The sequence below is a fragment of the Microtus oregoni genome, unplaced genomic scaffold, assembly GCF_018167655.1.
Source record: "Microtus oregoni isolate MIOR12 unplaced genomic scaffold, Mior012 000007F_ref0000211, whole genome shotgun sequence".
Classification (NCBI taxonomy): Eukaryota; Metazoa; Chordata; class Mammalia; order Rodentia; family Cricetidae; genus Microtus; species Microtus oregoni.
The window spans coordinates 22,548,755-22,570,720 of NW_024543066.1; the positions used below are offsets into that span (position 1 = coordinate 22,548,755).

A 21,966-nucleotide genomic window follows, 5' to 3' on the forward strand; every position below is an offset into this window, starting at 1 on the left:
GAGCGCAAGTGTATTCGGGATGGGGAGCCCCAAAGTGGCCTGTCTGTTGACAGGGTTGATACAGGTGGCCGGGGCAGGGCTAGGGAGCCTGCATCTTCCCTGAGAGGCAATGGGAGCCCTTGAAGGGGCTATGAGGACCCTCCTCTCCAAGACAGAAGGCCATCATTGGGGTTCAGTCAGTCTTTTGTTATAGCTTACTTCTGATCTGAGGAGCTGGTATCAAATGTTACAGTCACTGAATATTCTGAAAGTTATTCCGTTGTGGTTCACAGGAGAGATGACAAGGTATTAGACCAAGTGGTAGGCACAGGTATGATGAAGGAGGTAGAGGATTTGAGGAGTATTTACCACAGATGTAAGCTTGGTAGCAGCTCACATACTGAGAAGTGTAGGCCCCTGCCTTCCTCTGGGGACTTTGAGCTCTGTTCTACTTAATGTAGGGCCAAGGAAACAGCACGTGGGCCATGCCCTCAGGGTTCTATCTGGCAATTTTGGAACCCCATCCTTCCCAAAAGACACCCCCTATTTCCCCACCTGTAAGAGGAGGTTCTGAATCTTCCCACAGAACTTGCCAGAGCTCAGGGGTCCTGCTGGGGAGAACAGGACAGTGTGGGCAGGAACCCGAGCATAGGCTACTCGCTGCTGCCTGGACATCAGCCAAATCATCACATCAGGAAGGCTCTCCTGGGGCTGCCAAGGTGGGAGAGCATCAGGATCATCTGGTCAGCTCCAGGCCCCACTGTCCAGCCAGTGTGCCCAGTGCCCACCTCAGGGATCACAGCATTGAGACGGCGCAACCAGTCCTCTGCCGTGACCACCATGTTCCTCGGCTTGGCTTCCTTGGCTCTTTGCGCTAGTTGCTGCAGAAGATGGCTGCGGAGCTGCCATTTATTCCTGTCCAAGCTGTTAGCCATGGGCTGATCAGTCATACAAGGCAGAGGGCGCCTGTGGCCGGGAGGGTATGACTGTTTCTGGTCCTACTTCAGGACAATGTTCCCTTTCTAGCCTGGAGACGCTTCTACCCACAGCTGGCCTGATGTGGAGAGACCTGCACAACTCTCCTTAGGAAACTGGCTTGCTTTGGGTCTGACTCAGGCTCTCATCCTGCCCTCTTCCATCCTGTGTGTTAGGTTGGTTCCCAAAGACCTCTTGTGGGTAGATGTTTTCCAGGGAAGAGGTTAGCCAAAACCTGGTGGGGGCCAGGGGCATGTTTTCCCGTGAGCTCGCAACAGGCACTCTGGATGGGATAAGCAATGGTGAGAATAGTGTGGCGGTCTAGGCGATGGAGATCTGTCCATATGCTACAGGCATTGAGTGTGGTCATGGGGCAACAAAGCCTGCACTGGACTGGAGTTCAGGGCTGTCCTGCATGGGCAGGAAAAGTAGCTGTGTGTAGGGTCAAGCTGGGGGAGGTTTGAGTGGTGTTCCTGTGGAACAGGGGTCCATTGGGTGCTACTCCGTGCGTCCAGCTCCTCTTCTGAGTCTTCCCTAGCGCACCCCAAGGCCAGCCCCAGCCAGGATCCTCAGCTCCTACCGGCAGTCCACCATCAGCTCCTTCAGCAGTTTCTCCCACTGCTGGAACATAGCTGGATCCTTTGGATTCCGGATGGACTTCAGGGTGTCCAGGTTGGCTTTCTGTCCATTGAGAGAGTGGGAGAGAGCTAGCCTCAGCCTGGAGCTGTCCTGGGATAGGCTGAAGGACTGGCAGGCCCTAGAGAGCTTTAAGGAGTAATCTGGTGGTGTTAATTTCAAACTGCCGCATGCCCTAGCAACGCTAGGACACCCTTTCTTCCCTGCTTCCTGTACCCAGCGGAGAAAATGGAAGGCAGGGGATGGAGATATGCAGAAGGCCTTTGAAGACATGAGAAGGTCATGACATGTAGAGATGCTATGTATAAACATCTCCTGAGAACCTGTGCTCCTTGGCAAGAACCCAAGACTCTGTGGTGGGACCCTTTCCAGCCTCCCTGATTTCCGTGATACCTTTATGGCTCTAACTCATTTCATGGCTTGAAAACCTGTCACATCACTGTGACTTTACAGACGTTGTTCCCTTTGTGCTCCTATCCCCCAACACTACCTATGAATTTTGCAACCCCCCTGATGCCCTGTTACCTCCTGACCGCTTTCTTCCTCCCTCCCCATCTCTGTGATCCTAAATCTCTCGGCACCTGTATTTCCATGGTAACCATAGCTGCACCACACAGTAATGTACATCTAACTTCTTCTGTCAATGAGAACAAGTGTGTGTTTATTATCTTTGTTTCTCTAGTGTCCAGTGCTGTATCTGAAACAGTTGTCAGTGATGTGGGGTCCCAATATCATGGTGTGTACAAGTGTGAGGTGTGACTGATTTCTTGGTACTGTGATATATGTTCCCAAGCCTCCCATCCCCTACCTCCCTTCTGCACACTCACCAGGTGATCCCGGGTGATGTGGAGGAGGTTGAGGCAATTCATTCGGAAGCTGACATCCTCCCAGTTGGAGGTCACAGCCACCACAGGCTTCGTGTTGTACCAGGGCACATAATGGTAGATAGTCCCTGAGATACAGAGACACAGGGGAGGGGTGGATATCTGAGGGACCACACTTAGAGGGTCCTAATCCTTGTATCCTCCTAAAGAATTGCTCCAGGGCCACCTTGGTTTCCAAGGATCTGCTAACCATGCCAAGTGGGCCCTGGAACCTGAGCCCAGAGTGCGTACTTGGTGAACACAGCTGGTTCCTATTGGGCGTGGATTGTGTTCCGTATGTCATGTGACTTTTCAAAACTCCTGGTTTACACGTCGGAAAAAAACCAGGTGGTATTGATGCAGGTGCAGGGAGCTGAACTCAGGTCTTCTGGGAGGTGGGGGTCACAATGGGGACCATCTACAGGAGACTTTTTCTGCGCTACCCTGCTCTGTCGGCCTCAAAGTAACAAAACCACAAACACCCTAAATGTTTAAGCAGGAGAAAACCTGTGAGGTTAGTGCTCAAGTCTTGGAAAGTTGTGCTTCTTCTTTGGTAACTTCACGCACTGAAGTGGGACAGAAAGCTGGGCACTGCCCAATGTGGGCAGAGGACACCCCATGACCTGTAACTCCTGAAAGATACATTGAGGTCCTAACCCTGCTGCCCCACTGTACCATCTAACATGGAAACAGAATCACTGACGATGTGACTAGTCAGGACAAAGCCATTCATTGTGGAGGAGGATGGCTCCTTAAGCCCATGTGACTGGGAGACAGACACAAAGATGGTGTCCATGCGAAGATCCAGCGCCACAGGGAGAAACCAAGGGACGCTAAAGGCAAAGAATGGAATGATTCGCCAGGCGGTGGTGGCGCATGTCTTCAGTCCCAGCACTCGGGAGGCAGAGGCAGGCGGATCTCTGTGAGTTTGAGGCCAGCCTGGTCTACAAGAGCTAGTTCCAGGACAGGCTCCAAAGCTACATAGAAACCCTGTCTCGAAAAACCAAGAGAAAAAAAATGGAATGACCCATCTGCTAGATGAAGAATAACAAGGCTTACTCTCAGCACTCTCTCAGGGAATCAATCCTGACCCCTCACTTCCAACTTCCACCCTCTTGTTTTATTTTAAACTTTTAAAATTTTTTTATACATGTATACAAGTGGAGGCATGCCCATGCCACAGCATGTGTGGGAAGGTCAGAGGACAATTTTCAGGAGTCACTTCTCTCCTCCTATCACATAACTTCTGGGGTTCAATCCCTTTTGCCCACTGAGACATCTCATCACCCAGTTTCTTGGACAAGGTAATAGCAGACCTAGAATGAAAAGTGGGTACTCCATAACCTCTGGTCTCAGGCCAGGGTAATTAGGAGATGGCCCCTACCCAGAAGGAGGCAGTGAGGATGCCTGTCTGTCTCTACTGTGGCTCCAAGTGGAGGGGAAGAAAACCTTCCCCAGGACATAGCAGAGCTCAGCATCCTGAGGGATGGTCCTGGCAGTCTGAAGGATGCCAAGCAGGCAATTTAAAAGTGGCTCCTCAGCAGGCCCAAGTCCTTGGTAAGGGACACGCAGATATCCCTGGAGAATAAAATCTGGGCCAGACCTCAAAGAATTCCTATAACATGGATAGAAAATTAGCAGTTTAGAAACAACACACATGTTCCCTCGGCCAGCAATTTTAGTTCCGCTGTAAATACCCTGCAGGCAGGCAAATGCAGCTTTACTAAAAGGTGTGTGGGGAAGGCTTGTAGCAGCTCTCATGGGAATGGCCAGAAGCTGGAAAAGGCTAAAGTGCTCTCCACAGTAGGAAGCATAAACCAATTCTGGTTATCACCCACCTCTTGGGGCTGTTGAAGAACTAGTTTGAGGACACTGTTACCAAAACACATAGACGATTAAGTCTCTTATATAAAATATGTAGCAGTTACATGGAATCTACCCACATACCCTTATACTCACATAATCTCTAGAGTATGTATTATTACCTCAAGCAAGGCAGATTCTTTGCAAAGAGCTGTTACTCTGCTATACTGTATTCTTTCTTTTTTTCTTTTTTCCTTTATATATTTTGGTTTTTCAAGACAGAGTTTTTCTGTGTAATAGCTCTGGCTATCCTGGAACTAGCTCTCTGGTAGACCAGGCTGACTGACCTCAAATCCCCATAGATCTGCCTGTCTCTGCCTCCCGAGTGCTGTGATTAAGGATGTGTGCCACCACCGCCCAGCTTCTTTTTTTTAATTTTTAAATAATTTATTTAGTTTTATGTGCATTGGTGTGAGGGTGTCAGATCCCCTGGAACTGGAGTTACAAGCAGTTGTGAGCAGTCATGTGGGTGCTGGGAATTGAACCTGGGTCCTCTGGAAGAACAGCCAGTGCTCTTAAACGCTGAGCCATCATCATTCAGTCCCCTTTAGGGGACAATGACAAGAAGAAAAATCAGCACATTTGGCGTAGATGCAGGTTTGTTGGTTAGTGTTCAAGCATGTGCAAGCGCGAGTGTATGTGTGTGTTATGTGTGCGTGCATACGAGTGTGGTCTAGTAATGCGTGTATGAGTGTGATGCGTGCGTACAGTATGGGAAATTCAGAGGAGAGTGTCAAAAATGAGTGTCAAATGTCCTCTTCTATTACTTCCTGCTCTTTTGAGGCAAGGCCTCTCCTAAAACCTGGGACTTGTCTTTTTAATTATTTTATTATATGTGTATGGGTGTTGGTCTGTGTATCACATGTGTCTGATTCCTGCAGAGGCCAGAAGAGAGTATCCAGTCCCCTGAAATTGAAGTTACAGATGGTTGGGAGCCACCATGTGGATGCTGGGAACCTAACCTAGGTCCTCTTAACCACTGAGCCATCTCTCCAGCTCCTTAGAGCTCAGTTTACTTGACTAGATGACAGCCAACAAGGCCCAGTGATCCTCTCTCCACCCCAACTTGTGATGTGGTTACAGGCTTCTTATAAGGGAACTGTAATATTAATCCAAATTCTCATGCTTGCACAGCAAGCCGTCCTAACTGCTGAACCATCTCTCCAGCTCTTGGTTTAGTGTTTTTCAATTTCTTTATGTTTTGGGTATATTTCTAGTCTATAACATTGCTAGTTTTTTCTTATTTGTTTGTTTGCTTATTTATCTGGAGACAGGATCTGTCTACACAGCCCTGGCTGTCCTGGAACTCTCTATGTAGACCAGGCTGGCCTCAAGCCCCAATTCCCCTAACTCTGCCTTTGGAGTGCTGGGACCGAAGGCATGCCCTGCCATACCTGGCTTGTTTTAGTGTTTTTGATGCCTGAATGATTAGACCTGCAGTTACTCATGGTTACACACGGCCGACTATATTTGTACAGTAGAATACTAACTCCAGGGAAGTGAGAGTAAGTAAGTCACAGCTGTGTTCAAGAATATGATGATCTGTGGACACATTTCCCAAACTAATGAACAAAGAAGGCAGAGATGAAAACAAATACATATGCTATGTGTTCTTTAATTCATATCATGAGATGAAGGTTAGGAATGTAATTGCCCACCGTGGGTGGGGGTAAGAGGCACAGGCCCTTAGGGTGTGAGTATTCTACTTCCTGATCTGAGTGCTGTTATTTGCTGTATTTGCAGTGGGGTTGGTCACTGAACTTATGCTTTGGGTTGTGTGGTCCTTTCATGAGCAATCACCCTTCACTCAAACCTTTACTTAAATTGAAAAATAGCGATGCCCTGGTGAGCACCATGGTGGAGGAAGCCACCAGCTGTTTTTCAGTCCCAGGGGCTATGGTTGGCTTTGAATTCACTGACTATGAGAATACTTATTATAAAAATATAATTTATCATTTGTATCACACACACAAAGACAGATAGTAAGGACAAAATCGGTGTGTATAATACAGTGTGCGGAGCGGAGAAAGAACAAAGTGGGGGAGGGGAGGCACTGCCAAGCCCTTTAAAATGGAGTGGTTACCCTACGGCCTTTCTGAGAGGATTCAGAAGCTTCTAGATGTAGTCTAGAAAAATATGGACAAGAGATTTAAAAATAGGGATGGGGTGGGTGTAGAATAAGATGGTATACAAGCACAGAATTCTTCCAGAAGGAAACAGAAGAGAAAACTAGAAAGGACAATTTACAAAGAGAAACATCTTTACATTTTTTCTGGGATTGCTGGAAGGCACCAGTTTCAGACTCAGGTACCAAAAGAATGAGCTGCATAATAAATACAAAGAGATCTGTGAGTGAGGTTCTGAGTGAGAACCTGGGATCCAAGATGGCAACCATCTTCTTCCATTCTTGGAGAGCTTCCAACAGCAACAAGAAGGAAAGTAAGTCCAGTTCCAGCAAACGGGGAGTTAGAGAAAATCTGCAGACTCAGAATACACATAAGGACTGCCAAAAGTCACTTGGCCTCCATAGAAGCACCAAGGAGTGAAGATGGCAGAAGGCACCTACGGAGAAGCAGGAAGCAAGGCTTGATGGGAGGCCAGCAAAAACACACTCCCTGAAGGAAGGCAGGAGCAGAGGAGGAAATGTGAGCCGACAGAACTCAGCCAACAGGCCATGAGACACAAAAACACCCCAGAAAGGCAACAGGGGAAGTCCCAGGGTGACATTTAGACCTTGCAGACAATTCAGTGGGGGACATAGAACTGAGTACAAGAATTTCTCAAGTGACCAAAATGAAAAGGAAAGACAGAGTCATAAAAGGAGCAGGAAGAAAACGATAGCTAGAAGAGGACCAGGGGATTGCGAAACTGGTACATGGAGGCCCTGGAGGGAAAAGACAAGCACAGCTGCATGTTTTATCATAAAAGTTAAGGGCGGCAAGTCAGGGAAACGATAGTGCTTTTAACAAATCGTGTGTGGACAATGTAAATATACACGCAGACTGGTTCAAAATGAGTCATAGAACTAAATGCAAGAACCAAACTTAACAACGTTTGAAGAAAAAATAGGAAGAAAAAATTTCATATCCATCTGTAAGGTTGAGTTTTTGAGAAGTGGCACCGTGTGTCTTAGGGTGGCTCACAGTTTCAGAGATTTAGTTCATTATTATCATGACAGGACACGACAACCTGAAGGCAGACATGATACCGGAGAAGGAGCTGAGAGTTCTACATCTTCCAGGCAATAGGAAGTGAACTGAGACACATTGGGTGTGGCTTGAGCATATGTGAATCCTCAAAGCCCTCTTTCACAATGACACACTTCCTCCAACTAGGCCATACCCACTCCAACAAAGCTACACCTCCTAATAGTGCCTCTCCCTTTGGGGGGGGGGGCATTTTCTTTCAAATCAGATGGTGGAGAAAAAATAAACTATATTTGATCCACATTGAAACTCTTAGCACTTCAAAAATAATAAGGACTAGAGAAATGGCTCAGTGTTAGGAGCGCTTCCTGCTCTTCCAGAGACCTGAGTTTGATTCCCAGCACCCACGTCAGATGGCCACAGCAGCTCCAGCCCCAGAGGATCTGATGCCCTCTTCCAGCTTCATAGTCACCTGAACTCACACACACACACACACACACACACACACACACACACACAATTAAAACAAAACCAAAACTTAAAAAGGGGAGTGGACAGAATAGACATTTTAGAAAAGGACTACAATACATGGCTAACCGATCACTAGGTACGGTGCCAAGGTAGTTCAAGGCAGAAATCAAATGTTTCTTAGCAGATAGTGTTGAGTCGGCTATATAGAAGGAAAGAATTTCAACCCCTTCCTCACATTACATGCAGAAATTAGGTGGCTCACACCTTTAATCCCAGCACTTGGGAGGCAGGTGGATCTCTTTGAGTCCGAGGCCAGCCTGGTCTACAGAGAGAGTCCCGGGGCAGCCAAGAATACACAGAGAAACCTTGTCTCAAAACAAAACAGAACAGCAACAAAATTAAGTTAAGGCCTGTGGATGGGTCAGCAGGTAAGGATGCTTTGCCACCTAGCCTAACTTATTATTTGAAATGTGGAGAGAGAAACTGACACATCGTTTAGGCAGGAGGATCTTGAGGTCAAGGTCACCCCCTCAAAAAAAGAACCCAAGCGATAACACAAACCCGTAGGAAACCCGATCTCTAAAATACATCTTCCATAAAGGTACTTCCCCCCTGACTACCTGAGTGTGAGCCCCAGGGCTTACATGGTGGAAGGAGAGAACCAACTCCTGCGTATTGTTTCTAAGCTCCACATGCACACCCACATCCACACACTCACACGTGTGAGTGCACACACAAATAAATAAAGGTTAAAAAAATCCGATAGGCCAAAGACTTCAATAGTCATTTCCCTAAAGAAAGATATGTGGAGGAGCTAGTGGCATAGCTCAGTTGGTCGAATACTAGCCTAACATTCAGGACGCACAGGTCTGGTCATCAGCACCACATAAAAACAGGCATGGAGCCGGGCGGTGGTGGCGCACGCCTTTAATCCCAGCACTCGGGAGGCAGAGGCAGGCGGATCTCTGTGAGTTCGAGACCAGCCTGGTCTACAAGAGCTAGTTCCAGGATAGGCTCCAAAGCCACAGAGAAACCCTGTCTTGAAAAACCAAAAAAAAAAAAAGGCATGGAGCTGCAGGAGTGTGATCCTAACAGTTGGGAAGTGGAGTAAGGAAGATTAGAAAGTCAAGGTCATTGTCCGCTAGTAGTGAGTTTGAGGCCAGCCTGGGCCACTAGAGACCCTGTCTCAAACAACAAAACAAAGGTGGTAATTGATCACCTTAAAATTGATATTTTAAGGTGAATGATCTGAAAAGAGACTTAATGTACAAATCAATAAGAAAGACACAGCCAAATGATTATATACTGGAAAAAAGGATGGACAGGACAAGGGGAAAGGGTGCGCATACACAGATGTTCAACCTTCATTTATTATGAGAAAAAGCGCATTTTGGTCATGGGAGACCGTTTTTCACATGCAATAGCACGGCAACAATTAAAAGGCTGGCAACATTAAGTACTGGTGAGAACGGAGCACAGAAAGCATTCTCATCCCATTGCCGTTGGGAGTGTAATTTGGTATAATCGCTTTTGCTCTGAGACTCTCTCCCACCCCTAGGTATATAATTTAGAGGAACCCCTGTCCTTGTGACCAGAAGACATGTATGAGAATGCTCACCAAGTTATTATACCACCCAGCTTATCTATATACACTACGTAATTTGTGGTCTGGTCACGCAGTGGGATACATTTGGAAAATAAAATATAGCTACCCAGAGCCTAGTCATGTGGGGCAGAAGGCCTAAGGCAGATGCACATGGATGGATGGGGTCCTCTCAGACACAACAGAAAAAGTGCATGCTGCTTGTGGGCTCCATACACAGAGGATAAAAATGAAAAGGGAAGCCAGAGGCATAGTTAGTTCGCAGACGAAGGGACCATTTAAGGCATCGGCAGCCTTCTGTGTGATGAGTTTGGGAGAACTCATTTTCTCCTCCTTTAAGCTGTGTGTATACATCTTAGATACCTTTTGCATACATACTTTTCAATGTAAAAACAGCAGAAATGTTATGTGAACTGAAAGTAGCCGGTTGGTCACAAAGGACCATGTATCATACCATCCCACGTGTGTGAAATGTCAGACTAGGAAGATGTCTTGGAACTTAAAGTAGCTTAGTGGTTGTCTACAGCTGTGGAGGTGAGAGAGCGACAAGGAGAGCTGACGGGCCAGGGGTGTCTTTGGGGAGAGAGGAAAGCATTCTAAAATGGATTGTGGTCACGGTTGCATAACTGTGAAAATCCTAAAATCCATGGGATTGCATGCTTCAAAAGGGCAAATTACATGTTCTGGGAATCACATCTCAACAAAGCTCTCATTTAAGAGAGTAGGTAGGAAAGTGGGACCCAGAGAAAGCATCTTGATGGGCGATGAGATGGTGAAACAGACGAAGGGGAAGGGGAGACAGTGTCGGGGACTCTCGAATTTTAACAGGAATCCACCTGCAGTCCCGAACAGTCTGTCTGGCCCTCCTCATAGATAGTTCTGATTTTTATAGGTCTGGAGTGGGATCAAGAACCTGCCTTTCTAACATACCGATGCTGTTGGCCCAGGGACTATAGTGGAAAGATAAAGTGCCTAATTAATTCACATTGGGTGGAGGGCAATGGATTGAGCATGGGGGGGCAGATAGGTGAATGTTGAATGGTTAAATAGATGGGTTGAGGCCCAGAGAGGTGGCTCCATGGCTAAGAGCTGCACACATATGAATATCTGAGTTCACATATCGCCACCTTTGTGAAAAGCAGGTTGTGGCCACGTAGGGCTATAACCCTAATACTGTGGATGGTAGAGACAGGAAGACTACTGAGGATTGTTGGTCACAGGTTCAGTAAGAGGCTTGATCTCAAAAGAGAACGAGATAGAGGGGGATAAAGCAAGATATCCAGCACCCTCCTTTGGCCTGGAGGTGCATGCACAAGCTTATACACGTGCACACACAGAGAGAGAAATGAACACAGTTAAATAAATGGAGTAGCGGATAAAGCATAGAGAGATGAATAGCAGATAATTGGATGGCTGATGGCTTTCTATCGTGAGGTCATCATCTTCTAACTATGCAATGTCTGGCAAGTGACTTCACTATCCTGAACTCCATCGTTATCGTGTGTGAAATGTGTACCAATGACCAGATGTGGTCATGCCTATCATTCTAGCACTTGGCAGCCTGAGGGAGGGGGACCATGAGGGCATGTTATTTTTAGTGAGACCCTGCCGAAAGACAACCACCGGGGATGTTTACGAATGTTCTATGAGCTAATTCCCTTGGAAGCGCTCAGCGTGCTTCACTTTTTGCTTGTATCTGGCTATTACCGTCATATATCACCGGACTGTGCTGTGTGGTCGACACGAGAGGCTTGTAGGTGGGATCCATCTTGTTTCCATAGTGCCCCATGCTGACCTCGAACTGGATCAGATCCTTGAATTTAGGCATCATAGTACAGGAAAGGAAAATGACGCACAGCCCATACTTTTGGCGATACTGCTGTCTCTAAAACAATAACCACAGACACACACACATCCTCAGTACCTAAGGGATGAGTATGGTTATCTTGACAGGCAGGGACAAGAAGACGAGTATCTGTTTGTTTGTTTTTTCTTAATGTGTTCTGTGTTCTACTTTGGGATAAAGTAGATCATTACTGAAGTCTTGCACTGGCTAATCAAGTGCGGTTGGTTGCTCAAAGTATCCCCATCATTTGGCCTACCCCACCCAGCTGGATCATCCTTTTCTCTCTGAAACCGGGAAGGAGGGTCTTTTTTGTGGTTAAGGTTGGCACTGAGTTGGAACAAGTAGAGTTCAAACACATGCACTTGCATGTGCACACACACACACACAAACACAGAGGAGAGAGAACCCAGCCTCAGTGGCTCTCAGTAAGTACCCCTCCCTTTTCAGAAAGGCTACCCCTTTCCTCTTCTGCCTCGACTGTCAACTGCCCCCTAATTTCTATTTCCACCATGTCATCCTCCTGCCTGGGTCCTCTGTACACTACAACAGCTGCTCATTTCTATTGCTAACATCTGCTCTATTTCTTGCTTCCCCTGTATTCCTTCTCTCTTACCTTTCCTTTCCCTCCCATTTTCCTTTCTCCTTCTCTTCCCTTCTTTTCTTTCTCTTCCCTTCTTTTCTTTCTCTTTCTTTCTTTCTTTCTTTCTTTCTTTCTTTCTTTCTACAGTCTTAGCCACACAGTGGTGTTATAAGCCTTTAACTCAGGAAGCAGAGGCAGGCAGATCTCTGTGAGTTCGAGTCCAGCATGGTCTATAAGAGCTAGTTCCAGAATGATAAGATCTCCTGAGTAAATTGGGAACATGGGGATCATGGAAAAGGGTAGAAGGGGAGGGGAAAGAAAGGAAGGGGAGTGGAGAAAATATATATAGCTCAATAAAAACAATTTTAAATAAAAAGACCAGGTAGAAAATATGTTAAATACAAAATTAGGAACCATTTTAAAAAATTGAGACAGGGACTCACTGTGTAGTTCTGACTGGCCTGAAACTCACTATGTAGACCAGGTTAGCCTTGAGTTTACAAAGATCTGCCTGCTTCAGCCTTCCAAGTGCTGAGATTAAATGAGATTAAAGGTGTGTACCACAAAAAAAAAAAAGAGCGAGTCCCAGAGAAACTGTCTCAATTCATAGCCCAGGATGGCCTTGAATTTATGGCAGGTCTCTTGCTTCAGCTTTCTGAGTAGTGGGATTAAGATAGGAGCTCTCTCTCTCTCTCTCTCTCTCTCTCTCTCCACACACACACTCACACTCAGGATCTCTGATCTCTTTTCCTCTCCTCCTGTCCCGGCCGTGGTGCCATGATAGGCTCCATCCTCAACCCTCATCTCCTTTCGGTCCACCTACTTTCCCTGGGCCATTGTTCCTAGGACCACAGATTCAGTCATGATGTCCTTGTCCCATGCCTTTGTGGCTAGCAGCTTCCAGGCTGAGATATGTGTACATCTCTCAAGCACATACCAGAGATGGGATCTGTCATCTCACTTTGGTCTTTTTTCCAGGGGTCTCTGGACCCTGCCTTCTTTCCTCCTCCTGTCTCTGCTGAGACTGGATCCTTATCTCTATTGACTGAGCCACCTCAGCTTATTCCCCTTTGATCTGTTGTTCATTCTGTTCCTCTACTCCAGTGCTTCTCAACCTTCCTAATCCTGTGACCCTTTAATGCAGTTCTTCATGCCGTGGCGACCCCCAACCATAAAATTACTTTCATTGCTGCTTTATAACTGTAATTTTTCTACTTTTATGAACCTAATGTAAATATCTGTTTTCCAGTGGTTTTAGGCGACCCCTGTGAAAGGGGTTGTTCAGGCCCCCAAAGGGGTCACGATCCACAGGTTGAAAACCACTGCTCTGCTCCTCCTGGTCAGGGGGTCTCCAATGGCTTTAGGAAGAAATCCAGATTCTTTCAATTCTCTTACAAAACCCCGAGGAATAAGAATGTGGATGAGACTTCTTCCTTCTTAGAGAACAGGTTTCCAAAGCTGAAGCCCTGTGTGTTTATAGGGTCTGTAACCACTAGGGATTCCGCTCAGCATGAAAACCCTGGAAGGTGCTTGGGGAATACTGATCAAGCATCCTTATACTGCCAGCAGATTGGTGGCCAGTGCTTCCTGCAGTGTTGGGACCGGCTTCACAGTAGATCAGGGGACGCAGAGAAACTGCGTCGTTTTTCCTGGGTTACCTGTTTCCTGTGATTACCTCTATCTGGGTCACTTCCCGTGACAGATCCTTTATCACAGAGTCTTGCTGAGACTTCAGCTGGGTGATTATCTCCACGAAGATTCGGCCTTGATAAGTTAAACCATCCTTAACAGCATCGAGGATACACTAGAGCAACAGAAAGGGATGATTAAAAAAGAAAGAATAAGCAAATCCACCTGGAGCCCACACGGCAAGACTATCCAGTGACAGTCTGTTTGGGGATGGCTCCAGCCACTAAAAAGTTCCAGGTAACAAGATGTCTCTGGGTCCTGACCCGGCTTCTGTATTCTTCCCACCCGCTATTCCTTCTTCATGCACTATTGCCTGCCAAGCTGACCTGAAGGATTTTGAACTCCACACATGCCTAGGACTTGGAGGGGAGGGAGGGCAATCACCAGAGTGAGTGTTCCCAACCTGGCTAATCAAGCTATGCTCTGCCTCCTTGCTGAAAGTGATTGCTCCAAGAAGAACACAGAAGGCCAAAGGAAGCCAACCAGAGTGTTTCCCCGGCCCTGTGGGCAGATTCCCAGCAAGAACTGACTGTGGCAAGATACAAAGGCTGAGAAGCCACCCATAGAGTGGCATTGAAGTGGGGGGCAGAGATTGTGACAGTGAAGGGCTCCTCACAAACTCCCTGACAGCCTCATTAAGCTCCCACACCTTTTTCCCTTTATTTATTTTATTTTATTTTTACTTAAGTGTTGAGGGGTGGGGCGTGCTATGGCATGAAGAGTGAGGTCAGAGGACCACTTTTGGGAGTCTCCCCTTCCACTCTGTGGGTTCCAGGACTGAGCTCAGGCCACTTGGTGTATGAGTAAGTATCTGTACTGCCTTGACCATCTTCCAAGCCCCCATCTTTTTTTTTTTTTAAGAGAAGTTTGAACTAGCCTAGCTAGTTTCAAACTCATGATCTTCTTGTTCTAAGCTCCTGAGTGCTCCCATTCTTGACTAAGGTGAAATCTGAGTTGGATTTCCAGCATTAATCAACAGTCTTTTTTGTTTGTTTGTTTGTTTGGTCTTGAGGCAGGGTTGCTCTATAGCTTTGGAGCCTGTCCTAGAGCTAGCTCTTGTAGACCAGGCTGGCCTCAAACTCAGAGATCCACCTACCTCTGCCTCCTGAGTGCTAGGAATAAAGGTGTGCACCACCACCACCCAGGTAATCAACAGTCTTGAGCAACCATGCATGTTTGTTTGTTTGCTTTACACAATGTGCCTTCCCTACATGTGGGAAACCTTATCAAGGTTTCATCTTAAGAGCCCCACCTCAGTGACCATCTAGGGCACCCCATTTGTCCTCTTCTGGTACCAGGCTTTTGGACCCTTGTAATTTAGGTATATATTATATTAGGCGTGCGCGCGTGTGTGTGTGTATTTTTTTTATAGTGTTCTCTCTACATGTATGCCTGCATGCCAGGAGAGGAGAGGACACTAAGATCTCATTATAGATGGTTGTAAGTCACTATGTGGAAATTGAACTCAGGACCCCCGGAAGAGCAGCCAGTGCTCTTAACTTCTGGGCCATCTTTCCAGCCCACCCTTGTATATATTATGGTTATTTCTGTACCTATGTCCATCCTTTCCTAGTAGGAGATGGACAGATGGCTGACAGAGGCCTCCCTGGACATTTCCAAGCCTCTAGTGCTTCACACACAGTCAACTTTTCCTCTGCTGTTCCCCCAAAGTTGTCAGGAAACACTTACAGTGCCTTCTTCTGGGGTCCTAAAACGGGCCCTTTTACCCCCACGGAGAGTCAGGAAGCTGGGGCCAAAGCAGGGCAGGAAGCCAGAATACATTCCTGGAAGGAGAGAGAGAATGAGAACACTCAGGGGCTCAGGTGGGAGCGGTGCCCAGGGAGGGGCCCCAGGCTTTGCTTGCCTTGGATCTCCTCTCCAGTGGATGAGATCTGGTTGAGGCACAAGCTGGCAGACCCAATCTCGTCCCAGCAATCATGTTTGGAGCTGAAAGACACACTGCAGGCTGAGCCCCTGGCTCAGCTTGGCTTCCTCCTCCCCAGAGCGCAGGTCTTCCTCTGTTCCATTTGCTCACCAGTCTACGACTCTGAACTTGATGTAGGTAGAGAGGCAGGGCAGCTGCGAAGGAAGGCAGGGGGAACAGTGAAGGTATAATGGCATGGTGTGGTCTTTGGGGGGACCATGCAAGCAGTTGGGAAGGTCTACCTAAGTTCCTATTTGATCCTTAACAAACCGAATTTGTCACTGTGCTGGGGGTTTCCCACTTATTTTATTTTTCAGAGACAGGGTTTCTCTGTGTAGCTCTGGCTGTCCTGGAACTCACGTTGTAGACCAGTCTGGCCTCGAACTCACAGAGATCTGCCTGCCTCTGCCTCCCGAGTGCTGGGATTACAGGCACACGCCACCGTTGCCTGGCTCAGGCTTCCCACTTATAAGAATGGCTGGCAAGGCCCTGAGATGACACACTGCTTTGTATTCATTTTGTTTTTAAGATTTGTTTTGTGTATATGAGCGTTTGCCTGTGTCTGTGTAAGTATACCACATGTATGTCTAGTGTCCATGTAGGTCGGAAGAGGGCATTGCATCTCCTGGAACTGAAGTTACCAATTGTTGTGAGCCTCCACATAGGTATTGGGAACTGAACCTGGGTCCTCTTCAATACTGACAGGAGTTCAGTTAACCACAGAGCCATCTCTCTAGTCCATTTTGTAGTCTTGATATTAACGCAGACCTCTGTGTGTTTATACTTCAGGGCCAGGGTTGGTGAGAAGGCTGTGGGTGGAAGGGGCAGCTGTGCACATCCAACCCCCTAAGTTCAGCCTCTTAGACCTCCCGTGTGAGTAAAAAGAACCAAGTCCCTCAATGTGACTGCCACACATGCACCCTGGCACACGCATGCCCACACACACATACACAAGTGCCATGCAGGTGCTGGAGACTGAGCCCAGGTCCTCTGCAGGAGCAAGATGTGCTCTTAACTACCCAGCCGTCTCTCCAGCCCATGCCTGTTTTCTTTTTTAATGTGGGTGAAAGGGCACATCTAAATTTCTAGAATTAGGTTGCACTAATTAGAATTAGGTTTTTCTCTGCTGGACTGAGTAGCATATCCTGGACTTCCTCGTGTTTTCTACCAGGCTGAGCTCAGTGGCCCTAGCCTCCTCTATCCACACCAACACTAACCCCAGAATTTTCCTTTTGAATTTGAGGAAGGGGAGGAAGGGTGTGATGGAGCAGCCATACCTGAATCTGGAAGGTGAGGATTTGGTTCCATATTGGGCTGTCATTCTGGCTCTGCGGATATGTCCTGAGCTGAGAACATCCCGAGGCTCAGTCAGTGTCAACCTGTCCCCTTCTCCTGCTGCTGGCTTTCCTTTCCCACCTCCCTGTCCAGTCCACAGGGAAACACTTTCTGCGGTAGCCAGGTAAATGGGCTAACCCCCAACCCTTGCCCTAAAGTTATCTTTCAACGATACTTTCTCCACAGCTTCGGCTTCTTCCTCTTGACTATCCTAAAGTGCCTGCCCTCCCACCCCCCCCACCCCCCCCCCGCCTTCTTTGTGGCAGTGATGGGGATTGAAAACCCAGTTTCACAAATGCTAGCACTCTCCCACTGAGCAACACCTCGATTTCTTTTTTGGTTTTGGTTTGGAGTTTTGTTTTTTAAATTTACTTATTTATGTGTATGTTTTGCTTGCATGTATGTCTGTGCATCCCATGATGCCTGGCGCCTGAGGAGACCCAGAAAGGGCATCAGCTCCCCTGGAACTGGAGTTTGAGATGGTTGCGAGCTACCCTGCTGATGCTGGTAATTAAACCCAGGTCCTCTAGAAGAATCAGCAGTGATCTTCCCACCTCCCAAATAAGACTGCCAACTTTCTGACATGAGGCATATACAAAGGTTTTGTTAGATCAATTCCAATAGAAATATGGCCAAAAATATGGCTGATGGCAATAGCAAGCCCTCCCCTCCCTTTTAAAACAGAAACATGTCTCATGTTGTCAAGGCTAGCTCTAACTCCTGATCCTTCTGTCACTCCCTCCCAAGTGCTAGGGTTCCAAGCATGTCCTACCTTGCCTGGTTAGCATACATTTTTATTTGATTTTGAGATAGAGTATCACTGTGTTCCAGGCCCTGACTAGCCTGGAACTCACTATACGTAGCCTGTATACTGTATACATATACAGGCTGGACTCAGACCCAGGTCCTGCTCTCGAGTCCTCTCTCTTCCTATCTGCTGCTTTCCCTAGGTCTCAAACTCTTTCTGTACCTACCTTGTCCCCAATTAGTTCCACCTCCAAGGCAGGAGCGGCTGAGTGGTGATGCTTCCCTAGGACAGGAGGTTACAAGGATTTCTGAGACAGATGCATCTTTTTTTTTTTTTTTTGAGAGGTCAGGAAGAGGAAATGGGAGAGCTGAACAACTCTTTACCCTCCCTCCCAATTTAGCTTGGTTTCCCTTTGGGCAGACCGTCCCAGTGTACATATATGTTCTCTCTCTCTCTCTCTCTCTCTCTCTCTCTCTCTCCCTGTCCCTCTGTGTGTGTGTGTGTGTGTGTGTGTGTTGTGTGTGTGTGTGTGTGTGTCTACATACAGAATGTCTTAGAGAAGCCTAAACCTGCATCTGAACACCAGAACCAGGTCAATGGCTTGGAGCCTTGAAAAGGTATCTAGGGGAAATTTAAGAAACAATTGTACTCAGGTGTGGTGGTGCACACCTTTAATCCCAGCACTTGGGAGGCAGAGGCAGGTGGACCTCTGAGTTTGAGGCCAGCCTGAGAGCCAGGGCTACACAGAGACCCTGCCTTGAAAAAAAAAACAGTTGTGATTCTCAGTATTACTTCATCCCCCATTCCAAATGTCAGGCTCAGGCTGGTTAAAAAGAAGAGGAAGAGGAAGAGGAAGAAGAAGAAGAGGAAGAGGAAGAAGAAGAAGAAGTAGAAGAAATCTGGTATAGATCCAAGGTGCCCGTTTCCTCCTCCCTGCCCACGGACTCTAACTGAAATGGAGGTCCTCTGCACAGTAGATGAAGAACTGCAAGTACGCCAGGCTGATTGGGACTGCTGCGGACTTGAAGATCTGGACCTGGGTGTCAGCCTCATAGGGCAGCTTTTGATCTACCTGGAGACAGCAGAGAATTGGGCAGGGTCGGGGTCAGAGGCAGGGCACAGTCAAGTTCACCCACTTTGGATTTTTCCCAGAATCCCACTTGATGCACAGAGAGTGGACAACCCCTTGGTGACACACTGCACACGGGAAACATAGACCAATGAATGGCCACTTGGCAGGCTCAGAGCTACCCGAGGAAACAGCCAGGTAAGAAATATTCCTGGGGAATTGGGGGTGGGGCAGCCTCACCGGCGCCTGATCTCCCACCCCGAGGGCATAGATGGTGACTTTCAGGTAGCCTCGCACACCGCTGGTGGTCTTATTCCGCTGGCAGAGGCCTAACCATTTCCTCAGGAGTGTGTGACCTGGGGAGGCAGAGCCAAAGTGAGAGGACCCCCAGTCTCCCTCTCTCTCCCCTGAAAACAGCCTTTGTTTCTCGGGAAAACAGGTCAGGCAAAGTCTCACATATTCTAGCTCTCATCTAATAGTAGAGAAGAACAAAAGTCTCCTCTGCCACCAAGCCGTGACAGTACAATCAATCACAAGCCTGCTAATGGGTGCCTCTGGGAAACAGGGATCCGCTTTCCTCCCTGGCATCCTGATGTTGTGACTGACCAGGTCTGATGCCAAACATCTGGAGGCAAGCCGCTCTCCACCCCTAGATCCGAGCTCAAGCCGGTATCTCAGTTATGACCGGCTCACGGTAAGATCCCCCACTTCAATCTCAATCTCTGTAGAATAGTGGTTACAAGAGCTGGGGTGGGCAGGATAAAGGAGAACAGAGAGAGGATTGATAGTGGGTACAGGATGTGGTTGGATAGGAAGAAATAGGTTCTCTACAGCAAAGTAATGATGATGATTGGCAATAATTGTTTATTACAAAATGATAGGCTATTGAACGTTCTCAATACAAAGAAATGGGAGCAAGCGTGAGGCCAGACTGGGGATATAAGATCTTGCCTCAACAAACAAAACAAAAATGCCAGCGGATACAGAGACCCAGGGCTGGCCAAGATGCTGAGAGTCCGCGACACCAAGGACACAGCCTTAAGACACAATACCTTTCTAATCTTCCTTCTAAAGGTCAAAAGACATTGTGGAAGAGGCAGGAAGAGGCCGAAGATAGGGAGATGGGCTGAGAACTGCCACCCACTAGGCACAACACAACCCTTGTTGATCATGAATTCATAGCAGTTGTGGTCACCTGCTCTGAGCCTGTTGCAAGGCTGGCCCTATTAACCATCGGTCACAGATTGAGGAGGGGCTCAGCGGTTCCTATCCCTCACTGCTAAACTATTGGCTGTCGACAAACTTGAGAGATGGGGAGCCACTGTCTTTAGCTGTGCACCTACCGCTGAGCCCACCAGGCTCCAGTGGGTAGCTCTATACCCATGGCCGCACAGATGGCTCTGGTTAAATTCAGTGGATCACAAAACTATATATATGTGACGGTTGAGTAAGAAAAAAATCAGCAAGCATTACACATGCATGTGCACTTGTGTGCGTGAAAATGTCAAAGAACACACACACACACACACACATATATATATATATATAAATTAAAGTAAGTATGCTTTTAAAAATCATGGTATGAAACATATGCCTGTGATCCCAGGAGGCAGAGGCTGGTTTATGAGTTCTAGGCTATCCTGGTCTTCATAGTAAGAGTCAGCCTCAAGAAGAACAACACAACAGGTTTGAAAAACAACAAAGCTGTGGTCTTCTGGTCCTGGCTTCACTCATTAGAAATATAGGTTAGAGTTTCAATAACAATTTAGCATTTTGCCCCCAAAAATGTCTTGAACTGTTCAGAGAAAGATGGTATTAGTAGAAATCATGATAAAATACTCCATAAAGTAGAGTAAATCTTTTCAAGCATGGAAAGTAACTCATATCCTGTGATATCTTCTCTCCATTTACTGGGGGTTCTGGGGGATTTTGACTCCTGGCCTACTTTTTCTCAGAAGGTGCACATTCTTGGAGTAACTGTCACCTACCTGGGGAATGGTAGATAAACCCAATGTCAATCTGAAAAGATAAAAGTAAACTGAAGATTAGTTATAGCTTGTTTTTATTTTCAGACAGGTTTTCACTATGTAGCTCTGGCTGTCCTGAAACTCACTCTGTAGACCAGGTTGGCCTTGAACTCACAGAGATCTGCCTGCCTCTGCCTGAGTGCTGGGATTAAAGGTGTGTGCCACCATGCCTGGTAAGCTTGGACCATGCCTTAAAGGCCCAGTCCCCAACCTGCTCCTATGTGGAGGTAGTAGAGACTTTAGGAGTTGGGGCATACTGTGCGGATTTTAGTCATTGGTGAGCACTCTTTTGAAGGAAATTTGGGCAACCCATTCTCTCCCTTTTATATTTCTATTTGCTGAGCCATTCTCTCTCTCTCTCTCTCTCTCTCTCTCTCTCTCTCTCTCTTTCTCTCTCATATATATATGCCGCCACAGGCCCAAAGCAACAGTACTAACATCTATGACCCTGAATCAAAACGAACCTTTTCTCATGATATGTTGATTATCACAGGCATGTGTTTCAGTGGGGGAAAGTTGTGTAGGACATGCCAACACCAAGATTTGTAATTCCACCTAACCCAGTGGCATACCAGATTAGTGCTTGAATGTGGACTTAATCTGAACTCTGTCTTTAAAAAAAAAACAAAAACAAAAACAAAAAAACAAACAAACAAAAAACCCTGGCAGGACCATTGTCATCTCTATAGAAGAGGATGCCAAGTTTGAGAGATGTCCTGAAGGCTTAACAGTTACTAAGAGGGGATGCTGTAAACATCTGGAATACACATTTAACTCTTCTCTGCCCCTGGGTAGGGAAGGGCATCTCCACGCTGGGGGATGAGGATGATCAAGTGGTAGCTGGCAAAGAAACTATAGGTGGCTTTCCTTCCTCCTAGGAGGCAGTCTCAGACTGGAGCCTGGTAGTGTGGAACAGGACAAGGGGCCGTGTGAATAGGGAGAGGCCCAAGTTCCACTGATCAGTAACAAGAGTCTATACATAAGCCTGCTTTCAAACTCATCCACCGCATTTGTGGTATAGTGGTGAGCATAGCTGCCTTCCAAACTCATCCACCCTCTTGTGTTAGGTAGGCAAAAACTTCTTAGACAAAAAAAAAAGCATTAAGCTGGGCTAGGATAATTTTCTAGCTTACACAAGGTCCTGGGTTCAGTTCCCAGCAACACACACACACAACGTACAGCCCATACAAAACTGACACATTGGACTTTACC

At 47.1% G+C, this 21,966-nt stretch overlaps 1 protein-coding gene across 1 annotated transcript in view; it reads right to left on the reverse strand.

The window, feature by feature from the left end:
- Positions 1 to 21,966, reverse strand: part of Fer1l5 (fer-1 like family member 5) — a 52,324-nt gene that overhangs the window by 18,020 nt on the left and 12,338 nt on the right. The window contains exons 10-23 of the mRNA XM_041655914.1: positions 20,716 to 20,746; positions 18,968 to 19,083; positions 18,610 to 18,730; positions 17,885 to 17,940; positions 16,853 to 16,921; positions 15,687 to 15,730; positions 15,516 to 15,598; positions 15,341 to 15,435; positions 13,638 to 13,766; positions 11,244 to 11,421; positions 2,418 to 2,542; positions 1,535 to 1,635; positions 768 to 945; positions 535 to 690 (exon numbers count right to left, since the gene is read on the reverse strand). Coding sequence (XP_041511848.1) covers positions 535 to 690; positions 768 to 945; positions 1,535 to 1,635; positions 2,418 to 2,542; positions 11,244 to 11,421; positions 13,638 to 13,766; positions 15,341 to 15,435; positions 15,516 to 15,598; positions 15,687 to 15,730; positions 16,853 to 16,921; positions 17,885 to 17,940; positions 18,610 to 18,730; positions 18,968 to 19,083; positions 20,716 to 20,746 — 1,482 coding nt within the window. The remainder of the gene's footprint in view (positions 1 to 534; positions 691 to 767; positions 946 to 1,534; positions 1,636 to 2,417; positions 2,543 to 11,243; positions 11,422 to 13,637; positions 13,767 to 15,340; positions 15,436 to 15,515; positions 15,599 to 15,686; positions 15,731 to 16,852; positions 16,922 to 17,884; positions 17,941 to 18,609; positions 18,731 to 18,967; positions 19,084 to 20,715; positions 20,747 to 21,966) is intronic.